The sequence below is a fragment of the Haemaphysalis longicornis genome, unplaced genomic scaffold (assembly GCF_048455015.1).
Source record: "Haemaphysalis longicornis isolate Haplotype H1 unplaced genomic scaffold, Haemaphysalis longicornis Haplotype H1 scaffold_1, whole genome shotgun sequence".
Taxonomy (NCBI): Eukaryota; Metazoa; Arthropoda; class Arachnida; order Ixodida; family Ixodidae; genus Haemaphysalis; species Haemaphysalis longicornis.
In genome coordinates, this window is record NW_027526203.1 from 458,659,843 (window position 1) to 458,673,356 (window position 13,514).

Sequence of the window (13,514 nt, forward strand, 5' to 3'; positions counted from 1 at the left end):
GGCCATGTTCAGGCCGGTTCAAAGCCAGCTTAAGGCGCTTGTGGCCAGCTGTTAAACTAAAAATAAAAACATGTATAATTCTCAAGTAAAATACATCGCGCGCAAAAGAACGGTTTTGTTTAACTTTTTGTTTGGTTTTTAATTTACAGTCTTGCTCACTTCACCAGGCAAGGATAAGAAACGAAGGAACGATGGGAGAAGACAAAAAAAATGAAGAAGGGAACAAAAATTGCTCGACTGCTGCGGTGGTGGTGGCGGCACGGCGGTGTCAGCGGTGTCCCTAGGGTCAGCTGCGCAAGATGAGGGGATGGCGACTATCGCTGGAAAAACTATGCTCCGATGAATGTTAGAAGTAACAATGTTTGTTAGCGTAAAGTATTACGATGGGTGGTTGCATTGGCACCAGAAACAGTAGACCCTCGTCCGGCATTGAATCGACTGATGAAACTAACTTGCAGCAAACTGGTATGGACTTCATTGTTTTGGTCTGTAGTCGGTAGAGAGGCATTATTTCATGAGGTGCAATCTTCTGCATTCGTTCTGTAGGCCACACTTTCTGCTTGACGAAAAATGTCCGTTGAGACGCTAGAAAAAATACCTCCAAAAGCAAGTGAAGTCTTCAGTTAGTACAATTTCCGCAGGGTTATTTCGTTGTGCGTTGGTTTAACCCTAAATGCCGAAATCCCGCAGTAACTGGTCGATTTCAGTGGTGGCTATTTAATCGGCTATGTGGTGTCACTATAGGGTGATTGCAGAATTAAGTTTCCCGTTAGCAGTGGCTTTCGTTTACGTATTGCCTCTAAATTCAATGAGCGCGTTGTTTTCCTGTGTGACAATATCGCCACAACGCACTTTCGTATTGAGTGACTTGGCCTACCTAGAGCTTTTAACCAATGACACTAGTCCATCCCGCAAACAATCCCAACATCAAAAACGTCCAAGTCTGGGGAATTGGGACGAACTTTGCGTATTGGTGCGGGTCTAGTTTTGCTGTTGTCTTCCTTGATAGCGTGGAGTATGTCCGGCATAATATGCCTGTAACTAGATTAACGCCACTTAGTGTGAGCTAGAAAGGTTTCGCTGTGTACAGTGGCGGAAATCTGTTCAAAACTGCTGTTTTGTGAGGTGCTGGACACGCACTGAGCTGTACTTAGGAGTGCATTAATTCTTGTAGTTTCTATAGGGAAGAATCAACCCCTCCGGCATGAAAAACCACGATGGAAAAGCGATGTGCCCCTCATGGAAGGCCAGCTGCGCAGCAAACGGGACGAGTTTTGGGACACCGCACCAGCCTTCGAGGGCCGCAAGGAAATCTGGGATGCCCTCAAGGCGGCCGCCTACGCCGCGGAGACCAACGACTTCACTCTCGCCCAGGCCATCATTGATGGAGCGAACATCTCGCTTCCTAACGGTACCCGATCCTTTCCTGCATGGTTTGTGAAACTTGTCGTCGTGAATGTGTTTGTCTTGGCAGCTAATTTAGCCCAAGGCACAGTATGGTGAAAGTTCCCAAGCAGCCCAAAAGCATTTTGGAGAGTTTGACATGAGTACCCAAGCGATTCCACTGACAGCACTTAATGTAGACACTGAAGTGAATTTGTCAAGCTCTTGTATTTGCTTGCACTGCACAGACTGGCTCAAAAAACACGCTTTTCATCGTTTATCTGGGCAATAAGGCAGTACTTATTTTATAAAGCCCAAAAGAAGAAAAACTACCATGCGCGGTTTGCGGCGGCTGCGCCAACTTACAGCAGTGACGTCAATAAAAGGTGCTACGTGATTGGACAATGTCCCGGATTAAAATTAAAACCAGTTCTTGTTACGGTTCCGTGAAACAACATGCTTGGCATCCGGCGTTATCGTTGGATGGGCACCTCGATATCTCAGTAATTGGCATCCGTCATATGTCATATGAGCCTACCATATGTCATATGAGCCTACCAGCCCGGCTTTGCGCTTTTCTCCTGTCTTTGAAGGTTGTCTGGCTCGTGCCTGTATTGGAAGAGGCGTGTTGGCACCAGGCCAAGGGTCGGCTGATTCGGTACTGTTTCCGCAAGCAGTGGGTGCTTATGGCAACGAGAATTCACCAGCACGTCCGTGTCAGTCTGCACGCGTTCTGCGAACTCACTTGTGAAGCAATGAACGTTACAGTGCAAAAATGATGAATTTAGTACAGAAAACATTGCCCAAAAACAAATAACTAAAAAAACGCACTATCGGGGATTTGAACTTGCAACTTGCGAAACAACATACCTACTGCTCCAGACCACTCACGTCATAAGCCAGCAATGCCAGGGTTGGAAATATAAAGTATATAATGGAATGCCAGTTTACATTTTTATTTAGTTTCAGCATTTCAAGCAGCTTAGATGACTATTTCCTGTATAGCGCTCGTGCCATAAGCGTCCCCGAAATTCTCACAATATCTCGTGTCTAGCGACGGCATTCCTTAGACTGAAAAGCATTTTCAGATGTGTGGTTGTGCTGCTGACTGCTTTGCTAGTTCACCCAGCGCAAAAAGTACTTCCCACACCCTGGTTTTACGCTGTACGATAAAATTTTCGGTTGATTTTAATTCCTTAGTGTGCTGACTCTTCTGCCATTTTTTATTCTGATGCTTAATACTTTTTTGTTGCAGAAAAAGCCCCTGAGCTTTTGGTTAACAGCAAAAGTGTTTAATACGCCTGTAATACACCTTTTAGATTTTGTCAGCAACATTGTATATTATCCTAAAAACAGTTTTATGCAGTTCCGTTTACAATATGTATAATGAATTTTTTTGGTTATGTTGAGTGTTTTTGTTGTATATAGTTATTTCAATTATGTTTTACCTATGACGAGTGTCGCACCGCCGACACTGATGCCATTGTATACAGGGCTGGAGCCTCTGTCAAGCTGGATTCACAGCTTATAGCTCCAGCCCCCTCCTCTTAAAGGAAAATAAAGAAAGAAAAAAGAAATGGCCTTGCATTTTTCTAGTAGCATACCAGTCAGCGTAGCGTCCCGGGTGTGCTTGTGTGGAGCGACTTGGACTTAGAGCTTGATATAGTCTACAAACTAACAAACTAAAGGCACCTTTTTCCTGGCACAAACTGGCTTAGTTTCAACTGAGCAAAACACTGGGCCGACTGATTTTGTGGGAGGGTCGGCGAGCTGTGCAGTAGCGGAGTCAACTCGTAAGAAACATCATAGGAAATCGGCAAGGAGGATGCAGAGAGGAGGACAGCATTTTTTAATTGTTTTTTTTACTGAATAAAGTCTCCTAAACACAGCGAGAGTGGTCGAAACATGGCCTAGAGACTTAAGATTATAATTTGCTCTAGTAATCCCGCAGTGTTTCACTTCAGTGTCGTCGTTCAGGTATAATGTGTTCTGCATAGCATGGCATATGACAAATGTTTGGGATCTAAACGACTTTTCATTGCCATGCCAAGGTCGTGCTTCTGGCTTGGAGCTTGAGAACTGTACTTGTGGACAGGTGAATCTGTATGCGCATTGTCTTGTCAGAGTCTTTGCTATTGTTATGTGCAACAAAATGTTTATCTGTTGTGTGTATGTTGCTTTGTACTCATGGTCAAAACATTTCTAAACAATCAGAACTTGGTACTGCTTTGAACCTTGCGCTGTTGAGCCCAAGGATGCGGGTTTGATTCCCGGCCGTGGCAGCCGCTTTTCTGATGGACGCAAAAAGTGAAAATGTCCGTGTGTTTGAGCTTTCGGCGCACGTTAGAGGTCCCCAGGTGGTATTCCAGAGCCCTCCACTACGGCGCGCCTCATTGCCTGTGTAGTGTCGGCAGGTTAAACCTCATAATCAATCAATCACTGCTTTGAACCCTGCAACTTGTGGGTTGCACACTTTCGCATTCTTAAGGTAATTCTGCGTAGTTTGGTTTTCTTATCTTATCTTTGCTTATTGATTACTCTGTTTTCACGGCCAGTGCCTCCTATGTAAAATTCCTACCAAGCAGCTCGCTAAATTTAGCGTTGGAACATTTGCTGTTCACGGGCTGCATGTAGAGAAAAAATATCAGCGGCCTGTGCCACTGCATGGCCTGCATACATTGTGAGCAGGCGCAGCTGCCTGTTCACTATAGCATACATACTACATTGTTCCAAACTTGTGTGATTCAAAATAAGTAGCACAAAGGTCATTTTGCAGCACTTCTGCAGCAGCCATGACCCTGACTTGTATGCTAGCTCTGCTGATGCTACCTGTGATAAAGAGCTGCAACTCGGGCACGGCATCTAGTTAGACAGTTAAACTGTACCAAAAGCTCTCCCTTTCCTTTTCTGCCAACAACATTACCCCACCAACTTTTCTTCTGTCATTGTCAGCCTATTTATATTCACTGCAGGACGAAGACCTCTCTCACAGACTTCCAGTCACTCCTGTCTCGCAATGCTTGACTCAATTCTTTGCACCCGCCGCAGTGGCTCAGTGGCTAAGGTGTGCTGCTAAGTACGAGGGTGTGGGTTCAATTCCTGGCCGTGGCAGCCGCTTTTCTGGTGGAGGCAAAAAGCAAAAATGCCTGTGTGTTCAAGATTTCGGCGCACGTTAAAGATCCCCAGGTGGTCAAAATTAATCCGAAGCTCTCCACTACGGCGCACCTCATCGCCTGTGAAACGGCGGCGCGTTAAACCCCACAATCAATCAAATAATCAAGTCCATTCTTTGCCCTTAAGTTTTCTTTTTTCACCCCTCCATCAAGTTGTCTTTTCCTATATGTAGTCTTGTCTCTCGGCAGCTATTACCCGGATGGTCCACCCGTTGTCAGTTCTCTGCACGAAAGGACCAACCCAAGCCAAGGCCCTTATTAACCCCTATATTCACAAACCCAGCACAAGTATTTAAAGGCCAACTGCACTCAAATTTCCGACAACGTAAACATGATGTCACCTAATAGTACACATAAAAAAAGTGCGAAATGCAAAATACTACATCTCAAACATGAACGCGAGCGACGCAAACGGCTCACGACATTGGCGTTTTCGGAACTGAAACTGTATAGAAAAGGCGGCCATTACCAGCGGCCAGACGGGATGTACGTGATGTAACGGAAGCGGGCGCACTAGAACCGGCGGCCGCTCAGAGCTGCCTTCAAATGTGAGAGTTATTTTTTTAGCAGAGTAACGGCCGTTGTAGTAATCCTTGGCATTGCGAGTAAAAAAGCGGGCCCTGATTTACAAAGCTAGCTGTTCGTACGATATCGAAAAGCAGCTTTGGTTAGCTGGCGCCTCGGCTATCACATCGCTCCCTTTGAAGAGAATAAACCGCACACAGGCAGAGATCAATCAGTATTTTTACTAAACAATTACGTGCAAACAGCTTCGTGAATATCAGCCCAGTATTTTTCGCCTTGCTGCAAAGAGGGATATGAAACTTTAAGCCGGCTTCCACAGCTGAATGACGCACTAAAACATGAAAAAAGGTACCTATCTACCGCTGTTTTCTACTTTCACGAGAGACATGGGCTGTTTAAAACATTTTACTTTCAGGTAAACTAAATCTAGCACTCTACAAAAATAACTACTGCATCTGGGAATCTTAAAAAATCAAGTTTTTTCAGTAGAGAAGCAGTTTTGTTAGCTTTTGCACTTAGCAAAGACGGTGGCTGATGTTTGTGTGGATATGTATTTGTTACCACAAGCAAGGCTGATTTTGATTCACTTGTGAGGCAAAAGTCTCACAAATGTTTATACCCGTGTGTACAACAACTCTAGTTAGGTCGCAAAACTTTGGACTGGTCGAAGGTATGGAGGTGCGTCGGCCCAGCCCAAATATTGCAAATAGTGGACGTGGAAGTGCAAGTGGTCAAGAATTCATAAAAGATCCTTTTTTCTGTGATGGATGCAATAGGAATGACAAATGTATGACAAGTGCACGTGTCGCGATATTTTAGCAGAAATATTTTTATGTAAAAACGTTTTGCTAACTCCAGAACGTTCGCAAGCGCGTGAATAGTTTGTATACTTCTCACCCCTTATTGCACTGAGAAAAAAATTGCGGATATTGCTATTTATATGGTTAGTTTTAAAAATGTAATGGCGATGGCGCTACAGCGTGGTGGTGTAGCAGAGAAACCCCGGGCAAACGCGTCCCTGTTCCCGGCGGACCGCCGTGCAAGTCGCCGGATCGAGGAGCGCGAGCTTCACGGGACAGGTTCCCCAACCTCCGTCACAGGCCGCTCGGAACTTGTTTCGGCGACTCTCCGCCAGGTGCACACGTCGTCCGCACGGAGTGACTTTGAATGACGTGCCTAGTGTGTTCTGTGCTTACGGAGCTCAGGATTTCGCCATGGTGATTTTAACAGCATAGACTACTTATTTGGATCAAATTTGGACAAAGAAAAATTTGAGTGCTGTTGGCCTTTCAGACACTACGATGCCCTAACGGATTTCAGAAACCAAACTTATGCTGAAAGGGCGCCTTTTCTTTTCTCTCTCTTACCCGCCGCGGTGGCTCAGTGGCTAAGGCGTTGCGCTGCTGAGCACGAGGTCGCGGGTTCGATTCCCGGCCACGGCGGCCGCTTTTCTGATGGAGGCGAAAAGCAAAAACGCCCGTGTGTACGAGATTTCGGCGCACGATAAAGATCCCCAGGTGGTCAAAATTAATCCGGAGCCCTCCACTACGGCGCACCTCATCGCCTGCGTTGCGTCGGCACGTTAAACCCCACAATCAAATCAATTTTCTCTCTCTCTCTCTCTCTCTCTCTCTCTCTCTCTCTCTCTCTCTCTCTCTTTTTTTTTTCTTGCTTTCAAAAAATTTTTGCTGTTTTATAAATAAGCTTGAATCCACTTTATACTATTTGAGTTAACATCAAACTTATGTAGCTTTTAAATAGCTTGTTGCCGAAGGCTTTATAAAAATCTGTTGCAAAAATTGAAATTTGGGGGGTTTTTGTGGGCCAAAGCTACACGTGGGCTATTGGAGGACTACAAAGACCACTCGGAGGTCTTTAACCCTTTGAGGGTCGAATTTTTTCGCCAAATGCGACCCCCCCAGGGTCGATTTTTTTTGTTGCTGATTTAAATTCTTCGGATGAATCTATTTTGAGGAAAAATTATCGCAATTTTTTTAGGGTGACCATAAAGTGACAAAAAAATTGTTGTTGTTGTTGCATATATGTGGTTTATTCATGAGTAACAAAAGAAAAATTCAAAATAAAAATGAGAGAGTAACAAGCCGGCACCTTTTGAGTGAATCGAAATCAGATAGACAAGTTTCGCGGGCGCAAAAAGCGGGAAGCGCCCGGAGGACGATACCAAAACCAGCCGCTGCACGCGCCGGGCGCGTGCGAGCGCGCGTGGCCGGATACGAGAGCGATAGACAACGCACCGCTCATAAAATACAAAAAAAGGAGAAAAGAGCCTCATCAGTTTCGCAGGCGACCTTGGCCTGTGGCAGGTGCAAGAAGCAAAAGGCGCCTGGGCGCCTGGTGGGCGATACCCAGCGCGCCCCCTCGTTAGCGGATGCGCAAGCGATAGCCGGTGCGCTGCTGAAGTAAATCACAAAAAAAAAAAAAAGAATGGCCATCGGCGCAAGAAAAAAATTGACGTATGTATTTCCCAAGTGTGGCAGCACATGGCAAGCAAGAGAAGTTGGCGAAAACGGCGTGCTTTTTAAAGATACAAGCAATATCGTACATGTACGTCATTGACCATTTTGAAAGTGTCTGCCAATGCCGTACATGTACGGCCGTGACCCTCAAAGGGTTAACTCACGGACATTTCTATTTTTTGCCCTCCAGAAAAACAGCTGCCGTGGCCGAGATCATATCCTTATGCTTAGCACTTACTTAGCCTTAGCCATTATCCTTCGAGTTTAGAGAATACTTTTCTAAACCAAGCCTGTTCCCTGTGTTGTCGGAAATCTAGATTGTCGCTTATGCATTTAAGCTGGGAGGCCACATTAAAAAAGTTTTTCCTTAATTCACAAGCCAGTATTGTAATTTTTTAGTGCTGAATAGGCATGCTTTTTTTTTTAACTTGACCAACTCTTTAGAGTACAAAAAAGAGTTAGCGTTAATTTATAAAAGTTAATTTTTCTCAAAATGTTTGTTTTTTCGTCATTCATTTAGCACTGGCCACAGCGTGCTGGGCATTTTGAGCAAATGACAGCATCATTTCTTTTGACGTACCATCTCGTAATACATAATACTTAGCCAGTGGCTTAAGGGGGCAGACTGGTCTTAGAGCTATATTTTTTATTTACCAACCAATTTTAATGAAACTGCACTGCATTATAGAGTTTTTTGTGCTGATTTCAAAACTGCCATTGGATTTTTTGTAAGTTGATTATATTTTGAGTTAATTAATGATTAATTGTCATTATTTTGGGTCACAGTTACAAAATAACCACTCCATACAGAATGGCAATTACCACGTGGCTAGGCAGACAAATGATTAAAGAATACAACGTAGGAAGAATTTTTTTGATTCAGCTATTTTTGGTCGTTTTACAGCACAGTGAACTTAGCTTCTCCCGCGCTGTGCCAGAAACGACTCGCAGGTGGTGCCAATGAACACAATAATAATTTTCCAAAGCCTCCATTTGAAAAATTTGTTTCCAACATTGTATCCACACATTTCAGTATCAGAAGCAAAAAGAATTACAGTTGTACCTGCTCTGGGTGCCGAGATATCTGAGGACGAAATGCTAGCTTTGCATTACAAGAAAAGTGCCATTTCACCATCGAATTTTCTGCGCTAACTGAGCTGTAGAGTGCACTTTAAACAGCTATTATAATATAACAATAACAAAATATGGTGCCTTTTGATGAGGAAATTTACAGACTGATAGAAAAATGGCCGTGGAGGCCGAAAATGCCATTTTTCAGAAAACGCTTTTCTTGACCGTTTTTCGGCCCCAAAGACCCAACTGCCCCCTTAATGCATTTATTTAACTGTTTATGCATGTGGTGATGCCAGTTGCGAAAATGCCTCATGCCGAGGATATAAGCACCGAAGTTTTAATATTTAGTATTTTACCCACTGCAATGGCTCAGTGGCTAAGGTACTGTACTGCTGAGCCCAAGTGCTTACTGCTGAGCCCAAGGTTTTAATTTCGATTCCTAACTGTGGCAGCCATTTTTCTCATGGGGGCGAAAGCCTGCCCATGTACCGAGATCCTGGTGTACATTAAAGACCCCGGGCGGTCTAAATTAATCCATAGCCCTCCACTGTAGTGTGTAAAACCACAATTTTTTTTAGTATTTAATATTTCAGTTTTACCCAGAAAAGAAAGCCTTCTGTTTACACAGCCAGTGGCAGAGCCGTGTGTTGTAATTTGTGTCAATGTATCCTGAGGAAAACACGTTTTTTTATTAAAGAAGAATTGTATCCCTATTAATCACTCGAGTGCAAGGTTTGAGAGGCCATCTCTCAGCATAGTGGCCAAATGCAAATTATGGGTTTGTGAAATGCAATCAAAAGTCTGGCTGCAAAAGTCTGCTGACATTCATTCATAGCATAAAAATTCTGTAAACACTTTTAGAAAGCTCTGTGTAGCAAAAAAAAAAAAAACTGGCCATAAAATGCAACTTTGGTGCACTGCACACTCTGTATGTTATGACCTCGCCCCTTGCACTTATGTCAAGGCCTTAGCCACTCATCCAGTTTCTTTTGTAGTGTCTGCTATTTCAAGAGAGGCGAGGCAGAGGACAGCCTACTTGTTCCGTTTACCTTTGTTTGCGTGGACCCAGTTATTTCCTTCCTTCTTAGTTTGCCTCGGCAGCATTATAGAAACTAATTTACCATGTCAGTGGAATTACTTGAAAAGCACTGCAGGACTCCTTTAACCTTTTCTTCCAGCTTCATCCTGCAACCAAGTAAGCACACGTTTTGTGAAACAAATGTTGGTATTGCTCATCAATCTGCTTGAGGGACAGTGGCATTCCATTAAACTTGGGGAGGGTTGTTCGCAACAAACGAGTGACAATGCTTAGAGTACAATTCAACATTCTCCCTAGCAGGTACAGAGCCACACAGGCAATCAGCTAGGCTTCACGATGTCCAGAGTGAATTTTTACATAGTGCCAGAGTCCTTCAATGCTTTTCTGGTCACGAAACTTCTCCGTAACGCTATGGGAGAGCTTCATATGGGGACCAACGCTCCCGCGCGGTGGCGCTACGAGTCCGGTGAAGGCGGCTTGGACGGCGGCGGCCGTATTTGCAGTGCGTTGGAGCGCGAGCTTACTGGTGTTTGTTGTGTGATATAGCTTTCTAAACTCATCACGAAGGGCAAACTATGTGAACTAACATGCCTCTGACATGCTGTGTACCTGGTTGCCGCTCTGGCTATCGGAATACAACGGAAAAGGCTTCGTTGTTCTGCCTCCCAAGCGACCGCGAACAACGCGACAGGTGGAAGCGAGCCATTCCACGACAGGAGACGGACGCTTTCAGCTTCGAGTCCAAGGCCGTTCGTGTGTTCGGGAAATATTTCGACCCCACGGACATTATTCGAGCCGATGAGTTCAAAATAAATAAACAACCTGTGCTTCTGCAGCGCGAGAAGCTCAAGCTCCGCGTCGCCCCGGATATTTGAAAACTGCCGGCGTATCTTACGAAGCCCAAGCCACGATCGCGCTCACGAGAAAATCCGTCTGCTAAACGTCGCCGCGTTTCGTCGCCGCACAAAGATCGGACTGCAGCTATACTGTGATTTTGGTTATCCAGCCAGATATTTTGAATTGGGAAAGCGGAGCATGGCTATCTTTGCCTGCATATATTTTTTTTATTTGCCCGCCGCGCTTGCCCAGGGGCTAAGGCGTTGTGCTGATAAGCCCAAGGACGCGGGTTCCCAGCCGCTTTTCAGATGGAGGCGAAACGAGAAAACGCTTGTGTTTTCGAGATTTCGGCGCAAGTTAAAGATACCTGAGTGGTTAAAATTAATCCGGAGCGCTACACTACGGTGCGCGCCCCATTGCCTGTGTAGCGTCGGCACGTTAAACATCATAATCAATCAATCAATGTTTTTTATCTTGCCGTTTGGGTGGGAGGGGCGTGACAGGCACTGAGCGGGCGAGTTTTTATCTGTTGACACCCTATGCCTATGAGAACAGCCGAGAAAGTAGCTCGAAACTGTAGCATTTACTCCTACCCTGGCCCCTCCGCGCGCCCATTATTCTGCTTCCATTTCGTGAGCGTTTTTTCCCCTGCTGTCCACGCTAACTTTCCGAATCTCGATTATTGTTTTACATTATTAGCGCGCTATAAAATAGCGCAAACACAGCGCTAACCCAACGTGCTGTACGTTTGCACACCTATTTGCTCAGCGCAGCATGTCGCGCCCAGGGCTGAATACAGATTTAATTCTGGCGCTAGTTCACTCAAATCATGCAGGCGGTTGCAAAGGCTAGTCAAAAATTGAAAACGCCAGATGTCCGCCTTTTCGAAGCGAGAACGTAGCGGTGCTTGCCGGAACGAACGAACACTGCAACATATGCGCCTCAGTAACACCCGTGGTCTTGCCTCAGTTTCACAGCTGAGCTACGGGACAACAACTGACTCAAAAACTTCGCTCGCATTTTTACTGGTGGAAATGAAGAGCAGATGAAAGTAGGTGCGTGCCGACGGAGAAACAGCCGACCGCCGGCGAAGCCTTCACGTTAACAGGGGCGATCCTAGCGGCAGCTTTTGTCCCCGACTGAAACTTCGGCCGGAGTTTCGTGACCAGAAAAGCATTGAAGGACTCTGTTAGTACTAAGCTGTCGAAATAACTGTGCAAAGCGCCCTCCGGGAAAAATTCTTCTGCCATGTAGTAGCTGCTTCCTTGTAGCAGCGGTGGATTGTAGTCTCAGCCTGCTGTGTAAATTGAATCTGCAGTGCCTGTTTTATTGGCAGGAAAATGCTGACGTACTCCTGGTGTCCCTAATACGTGTCGACAGTCTTCCTGGAACTACGCGGAAAGCAGGTTACAATTCCGTAAGATGAGCGCACTCATCCCTTGTGGCGGAACTGGCCCCCACTTTGTTGCCGTAGCGGCTTGGAACGACGACCTGGCCGGTGACAATGCGAACCAGCGATGCTGGAGGGAGCGTTCCAGAGAGCCCTTCCCCTGTGCAGGGACCCTGCTGGACTGCTACGATGAGCTGGGCAACCGGTACCAGCTGCCCGTGTACTGCCTGAGCGCCCCAGGCAACCTGGTGGAGGATGCGAGCGACGCTGAGTCGCCGTCCCCCGAGAGCGAGCCGTGTGCGGGCCAGGAGATTCTGCTCAAGGTGCGCCTGTCCACCACGGGCAGGGACACCAAGATGGCGGTGCGCACGGGCGAGACCATCCTGGCGGCCAAGCGGCGCCTGGAGGCCCTGGAAGGCATTGCGGCCGCCCACCAGCGCTGGTTCTTCGGGGGCAAGCTGCTGGCGGACCGGACGCGCGTCGACGAGGCCCGGCTGCAGATGGGCTTTGTTGTCCAGGTGGCCGTGGCCACCCCCAGCTAGCCCCGGGCAGTGCGGTGGCGGGGGGGGCAGGGCAAGACCCCGGCGGGGAGCAGCAGCGGTGCTCGCAGCACGACGGACCGCCTCGTGCGTTGGTTTCAGACGATTGGGGGAAGCCCGTCTCCAGGCACGTCCGGGTCGGGGTTGCCCACGTTCGGCCTGGCCACGGACTGCATTCAGCACTGCAGCATGGGGAAGCCCAAAATTCACATTGCCTCAGTGCACTACTTACTGGCTTGGGCCAGGGCAACAAATGGCGCCTCGTTTTTTAGCTGCTACTTTTTAAGATTTTACAGCACATCTAGTTGTGGTTCAAGTCAATTCAGCCTCACGCATGATTGAAGTGTAGTCAAGACGCAGGGGCGAAGCCTAGCAGCCACGTGTGGCTTCCAGTGCCGGGCTGCGTCCAGGAGGTCCTCTCAAATGAATCATTTGCGATAATCATTTTAAGCATGGTTTTATGATGCCCAAGTCGACTAGGGGCACGAGGTTGCGTGCCAGAGCGTGATATGATTTCTTTTTTAGTTTTTCTTCCTAGGCTTTCTTTTTTTATGCATTTACGGCGAGTCATTTTTCTTTGCTGTACATACAAATGTGTATATATTATATACAAATGCGATTTGTATTTGTTTATACAGGCACATACTGTTTTTAATATTGCCTTTATTTAAGAGCCTACCAGAGGGTTATAGGATGGCTTAAATTAGGTTTGATTTTGCACATGTGCACTTTGTGTTTGCCTGTCAAAGACACAAATAAAAAAACATCCTATCTTTGTGTAGTGCCTTCCATGTTTTACTTGAACAAAGAAGCATTTGCCGTAAAAAAAGAAAAAAAACTTGTTTTGCACTGCTGTAGGAAGCGGGCAGCTGGACGGGTGGCGCCACCACTCGGCGCTCCCCTCGTTAGTGGAATGAGCCGGTGCATTGGACTACGCAGCGTTTCCCGAATTTTCCCAAACGAACGGACTTCCACTTCAAGCTGTACCTCCAGCTTGGCGCATTGAGCGTCGTCTGCTAGTTGTAATTACTGAATATGAGCGTAAATCACACACATGGCATGCCTCGTAAATGTCGC

General features: G+C 46.3%; 1 protein-coding gene across 2 annotated transcripts; it reads left to right on the top strand.

Annotated features, from left to right (window-relative positions):
• The first annotated feature begins 88 nt into the window (after positions 1-88).
• Positions 89-13,213, top strand: LOC144156113 (ubiquitin domain-containing protein 2). Of its 2 annotated transcripts, none has more exons than XM_077687938.1 (3): positions 89-465; positions 1,184-1,411; positions 12,067-13,213. In XM_077687938.1, the coding sequence occupies exons 1-3, from the start codon at positions 384-386 to the stop codon at positions 12,438-12,440; spliced, it is 684 nt and encodes a 227-aa protein (XP_077544064.1). In that variant the 5' UTR covers positions 89-383; the 3' UTR covers positions 12,441-13,213. The 2 variants fall into 2 exon arrangements, with proteins under 2 accessions (XP_077544064.1, XP_077544063.1); XM_077687937.1 differs by having other exon boundaries at positions 113-465; positions 1,175-1,411.
• Positions 13,214-13,514: the final 301 nt, after the last annotated feature.

Excerpts from the sequence above, each read along its gene's own strand:
- LOC144156113 (XM_077687937.1), top strand. The coding sequence starts at position 384 with ATGGGTGGTTGCATTGGCACCAGAAACAGTAGACCCTCGTCCGGCATT. Across the intron at positions 466-1,174 it reads AACTAACTTGCAGCAAACTG|TTTCTATAGGGAAGAATCAA; the intron begins GTATGGACTTCA and ends TAATTCTTGTAG. Across the intron at positions 1,412-12,066 it reads GAACATCTCGCTTCCTAACG|GGACCCTGCTGGACTGCTAC; the intron begins GTACCCGATCCT and ends TCCCCTGTGCAG.